Below are 6,000 nucleotides of genomic sequence, written 5' to 3'. Positions count from 1 at the left end.
ACCATCGACACAATGAATAGACTTCCATATATTCATTCAGTAGATCTGGAAATTATTTAAGAGTGAAAAGGAACAGGGGCGCCTGGGTGGCTCAGTTGGTTAAGCGACTGCCTTCGGCTCAGGTCATGATCCTGGAGTCCCAGGATCGAGTCCCGCATCAGGCTCCCTGCTCAGCGGGGAGCCTGCTTCTCCCTCTGACCCTCCCCCCTCTCATGCTCGCTCTATCTCATTCTCTCTCTCAAATAAATAAATAAAATCTTTAAAAAAAAAAAAAAAAGTGAAAAGCAACAAACAAGGCTGAAATGAGCCGGAATGGACAATGGTCAGAATACGTGCCCAGAAAGCCAGCATGCAGTGCAGCGCCAATCTGTGTCTGCGCGCAGCCGAGGCGGCCGGAACCGTGAGAGCGGCTGGTCCCTCTGGAGGGGGGCCTTCACTGGGTATGGGTGCTGTTAGTTCTTGAGCTGGGTGGTTAGTACATGGGTGTTTTTTTTTTTTTTTTGAAAATATACCAATAGTTTATCAAGTCAGTCACAAAAGTCCACTTTCCAAAGTAATGCACTGCAAGAGATGAGTTTTGAGACAGTATATGGGTGTTTATGTTATTCCTTATACCTCTGTGTATATTTGGAATATTTCATAACATTTTTTAAAATATCTGAAGCAAATTTGGGAAAACATTAAAATGCTAAATCTGGAAACAGAAGTATGGGACATTTTCAGTTCTTTTCTGGATATTAAAATACTTCCTAATTCAATGAAAGCCAGTAATGGGTCATAGTAAATTTCCAATAAAAATTTTATTTCTAAATAAAACCCTCACGGGGAAGTAATTATACAAAGTTAAATCCATAAGCTGATGACTGTGTTTGAGACACTCCTCCAACTCAAGATAGTATCCTGGGGGGGGCGGGTAAGACACTATATGAATTCTAGTTTGGTGCATTTTTATCTATTAATTCTCCTCTAACTTTGCTAATCTTGCCCACACATCCTTTCCTTCTCTTTCCCAAGCACTGGGTCCATCCTGGAACATCCAAGGGCTGAGTCAGGGCACAGGGGGACACCCCTGGCTCCAGGATTTGACTCTGCTGAGCTCTACAGGGCCCCCTCGGGAGCTGGAGATCCATTGTAGGAACACACAGATACAGAGCAGGGCGTCTCCAAGGTGATCTATTCATTACTAGCTGCACCCTCAACATACCCTGGCTCTCAGCAACGAAGACCACTGAAGCCGGGTCTGGACCACACCAGGCTGCTGTGCCTGGACTGCACTCAGACCCGCTGGGCGCCAGTGGCTCCCAGTTCCCCTCCGAGGCTTGGCACATCTGGTGGTGCCCTTGTGTCTCCAAGTGCGGGACGCCCCACGCTCTGCGGGTTCTCCAGCCTCACCCGACCCAGGGTCGCCCGAGGTCCCTTTACCCTTTACTCGGATACTTTTCTGGGTAAAATTTCCCATGCCTTTGTCTTCATTAAAAAATGATGCTTTGGAAAGTGAGAAAAATTCAGACTGCTATTTCTGATTTAGTGGAAGGAGTCTAAAATACCATGTTCACTATGGAGATTTTTTTATCTTGACTGATTCTCCTACATGAGACCTCCCCACGTTCATCCTTGGGAGAGGACTGCTGGGGAAGACAGGCATGTGGGACTCGCCAGGCTGGGAAGCCCAAGGGACGGCTCCCAACAGCTCTGTGGAGAGATGCTTGTTATCTGCAAATGTCCTTCCAGCTCTGGCTGCAGCAGAAAGCGAAAAAGCCCAAATCTTCCAATTTTCTTCTTCAGTGCTTTAAGACCACACAAGGGGGTGCCTTTAGGAGGCGAACAGGCTGAGATGAGGTGGGGAGGGCTGGGCCTCCCCTAAGGGGATTAGCGTCCTCCGCAAAGACATGCCCGAGGGGGGCTCTCACTGCCACGTGGGGGTGCGACGAGATGCAAGCCCAGGAAGAGGGCTTCTCCCCTGGGAGCCGAAACTGCCGGCACCTTGATCTTGGACTTGAGCCTCCAGAACTGTGGGAAATAAATGCCCGCGGTTTAAGCCACCCGTGTCTGGGGGTTTGTTACAGGGGCTCACGCTGAGACGGCCTCCTCCTCACCCCTGCGCACGACAGGACCCACATCCCTGCAGCAAACGGGCCGCTCACTCCATAACCAGCCCCAAACCCTGGAGCAAAGGAATAGCGTGCGTGTTCTGAGGAAACGGGCAGCCTGACCTTCCTAGATGAAGACAGACTTTAGGTCGGAGGCATACAACAGGGAAAGCCAAGTCCGGAGAGACGAAGACGCTCATCTTCAAACCTGTCTGACCCACTGCAAGAAAGCCTTAGCCACCCGACGCGTCCTCTGGTGCTTTCCAAGGCATTCAGATATTACTTCTCATCAGTTTTCTCTGCATTATTTTCCTTCCTCGTTTTTGATTTCTTTAGCCTCTCCTGGGGGAGGCCACAGGATAGAAAGGGAAGGAAGAGCGTGAGTTACGTCGGGGGGTGTGGTGAGGGGCGGGGGAGCCCAGGGAGGCTGAGGACAGTCAGATCTGGGGAGGCGGGGGGGTCTCTGGGGCGCTGAGGGGCAGGTGAGCCCAGAAGGCCTGGCCGTCACTGCTCCTGCCCGAGAGGAATGGAAGCTGCCACGTAGGCCCCCGGCTCTCAAAGGTGGGATGAGGGACTCCGTCCCTGATGCCTCCCCTGCTCCGCTTGTTCCTGGGAACCATCGAGATGCAGACAGACATTTATGCATCTAGATGTGCCTCACACAACCATTTATAAAGGTAAAGAACCAACACGTTCAGCTAGGAAACTGGTTAAACGTAGCACGGCGTACATCCTGCTGGTGAGGACGCACCTCTGCACCCACGCCCTTCTAAGGAATTCTTAACACGGGGAATGATGCCCGTGGAGTGACTGGACACAGGTACGCTGTGGTAGCAGTTACGTACACAGACTGGGAAAGAACCACCCCGAAAATAGTAACGGAGATTATTCTGTGCTGGAGAATTAAGGGTAATGTTTGTCTTTCTTAGTTTTTAATAAAACGTATTTTATGTTTTCTAAGTATCTCCAATTAAAGCCTAGAGCTACAGGAAGACGCAAAAACCACGACAAGACAGACGTGGCATGACGCATCCACTCTGAGTTTTGGGGACTGATACCAGAATGGACTGCAGGGGACTGTGCCCCATGACCCGGCCGGGGGATGCAGTGTGACACGGTCTCCGTCCCCCGCTGCCAGCGACCCTCTCCCCCACTTGCCTCTCCTCTCCGCTATCTGCAGGTAACCTGTGGAAAGGTACTGCTCCATGTCCTGCTGGAAGGCCTCCTCGAAAAACTTCTGCCGCTCCTTCAGCTTCGCTTGCTGGGCGTGCTCCATTTCCAGGACCTTCTGGGTGTGCTCGGCATCGAGTTCAGCTAAGGAAACAGAACACTCTGGGTCAGGGTTTGAGAAGGGGCGGGGAGACAGGAAACGGGAATACATTCGTACTCCTGCGAGCCTCCAGGCTGAGAGGCCGGTGCCCCGACGGAGACGCAGGCCGCCTCCCGTCCCCCAGTCTGGGGCTCTTCCTCCAGTCCCCAGCGTGCCAGGCCCTGGCCGTCCGTGCCTTTGCGGTCCCCCCACTCCCGCCTGCAGTGACCTTCCCAGCACACTTCCCACTTCGTACAGAATAGCTTTCGGGCAGACAGGCGGACAGGGCCCTAGACAGAGGCTGCCCTCTGCCCTCCCCCAGCGCGGAGCCAGGCGCACAGGAAGCACCAAGTAAGGGAGCAAGGACGCAGCTGCTGGGGTGCAGTGGCCACGGGGGGTCTGGGCTTCACTGCTCACCAGCCATGCAAGCTGCCTGACATCCGTCAGCCTTCCTGAGCTTCACGGGGCCCATCTGAATTTGGGACAGGAATATTAACCCAATACTGACGCGCGACGTCAATGGAATCGTGCTGAAAGAGCTTTACGATTCAAGTGAGCAGGGACCCTTCAAGCTGGGGCCGAGTCCGTACGAGCAGGCAAGAGCCATCAGTCGGCAGCACGCCAGCAAGAACCCCACACTGGCCTCCGGGGGCCTCACCGTCCTCCGCGCCCCTGTGGAGATACTGGGTCAGGCATATACCATCGTTTGCCCTGTACGTGGGCCACAGGTTATGAATCCTCGGGTCCTCTGGGCGTCACACGGCAGTGGGCACCCACTCGATACGGCCCCCAAGATCCCCGGCCCCCTGGGGCGCAACCCCGTGTGACCCCCAGGCCATGACTGCATCGGATTTCCCCGCCACAATTTGCTTAGGCCCCGTGGCATGGCTGATGTGAAGAAAGAGGGGCCGGCCTGCCCTGCCCCGGCCCTTCAAGGCCCCGGCACTGTTCCTGGACAAAGTGATGTAACCAGGGACATCCTCCCGCACGGGGGCCGGTCGGCAAGGCCCCCAGGCGGTGTTCAGGGACGGACAGCAGTCCCCGGGGCGGGGGCCACCAGCGCAGAAACAGGGACCTCCTCCTGCAAGCTCCGCCGACAACCTGACCGAGCGTGGAAGCGGCTTCCTCCCCCGACTCTCCGGACAGCAGTGCAGACTGGTCAGCACCCTGCTGGCGGCCTGTGAGGCCCGGGGCCTGGACCGACCGTCCTATAGGCTGTGAGCGGAGACATCTGTGCTGTTTATTTCAGCCACGAAGCGTGTGCTGGTCTCTTAGGCAGCAACACGGGGACCCTGCAAGTGAACTGCATCAGTTCCAGCCCCTGCCCAAATCGGACCGGTGGAAGACTCAAAAAACGACAACTGGAGGTATTTCCCTTACACAAATATTTTGCAACAACTACCTTGTGGCAGACACGACGCTAGGCTGAGTTTGGCAGAACAGAACGTGTCCGCTACCTTACTGTCGTGGAATAAACTGAGGGCCCCAAACACTGAAAAATAATTTCACTGAAGACATTATTCCCCACAGTTTACCCTTGGGGTGTTAGAACTCCTCTAACTCAATAATAAAAAAAATCCAATTACAAAATGGACAGAGAATCTGAATAAACACTTTTCTTAAGAAGACATAAAAATGACCAACAGGTACACGAAAAGATGCTCAAACATTACTAATCACCACAGAAATGCAAACCAAAACCACAGTGAGAGAGACCATGTCACATCTGCTAGAATGGCCATCACTGGGAAGACACGAGATAACAGGTGCTGGTGAGGATGTGGGGAAAGGGGAGCCCCCATGCACTGTGGGTGGGAAGGCAAGCTGGTGCAGCTGCTGTGGAAAACAGGATGGAGGCTCCTCAAAAAATTAAAAATAGAATCACCCTACGATCCAGCACTCGCACTTCTGGATTACATATCCAAATGAATGAAAACAGCATATTGAAAAATTATCTGCACTCGTCGAGCATTACTCATGATAGCCAAGATATGGGAAGAACCTAAGTGTCTGTCAGGAATGAATGGATGTGGGGGGTGTGTGTGTGTGTCCGTCCATAGGCATACAACGGAATACGACTCATTCATGAGGAAGAAGGAAATCCTGTCATTTGTGACACTATGGACAGGCCTTGAGGGCGTTACGCTAAGTGTGACAAGTCGGACAGAGAGAGACAAATCCTGCACACTACTTAGATGTGGACTCTAGTAGAAACGGAGAGTAGAATGGTGGTTACTAGAGACTGGGCGGTGGGGGAAGTGGGGAGATGTGGGTCACAGGGTACAAACTTGCAGTTAGAAGAGATCTCATGTAAAACACTGTGGTTATAGTCAACAGTACTGTATTATATACTTCAACGTTGCTAAGAAACTAGATCCTAAGTGTTCTGACCACAAAAAAGAAATGATAATTTTGTGAGGTGATGGAGGTGTTAGCGGACGCTACAGTGGTAATCAGACTGCAATATACGCTTGCATTAAATCAACACGTACACCTTAAACTTCCACAATGTTATATGTCAATTATGTATCAATAAAAAATCCTTGGGGTGTTACCAAGTGATTTTTTTTTTTAGTAGGCTCCATGCCCAGTATGGAACTC

At 52.2% G+C, this 6,000-nt stretch overlaps 1 protein-coding gene across 1 annotated transcript in view; it reads right to left on the bottom strand.

The window, feature by feature from the left end:
* Positions 1 to 781: 781 nt before the first annotated feature.
* DTNBP1 (dystrobrevin binding protein 1) overlaps positions 782 to 6,000 on the bottom strand; it is a 115,428-nt gene continuing 110,209 nt past the window's right edge. The window contains exon 8 of the mRNA XM_081827655.1: positions 782 to 3,404. Coding sequence (XP_081683781.1) covers positions 3,061 to 3,404 — 344 coding nt within the window. The 3' untranslated portion in view covers positions 782 to 3,060. The remainder of the gene's footprint in view (positions 3,405 to 6,000) is intronic.

The sequence above is a fragment of the Leptonychotes weddellii genome, chromosome 8 (genome assembly GCF_054177405.1).
Source record: "Leptonychotes weddellii isolate Sample4059 chromosome 8, ASM5417740v2, whole genome shotgun sequence".
NCBI lineage: Eukaryota > Metazoa > Chordata > Mammalia > Carnivora > Phocidae > Leptonychotes > Leptonychotes weddellii.
Note: the sequence above shows the minus strand (reverse complement) of the source record. Positions and strands in the feature narration are given on the sequence as shown.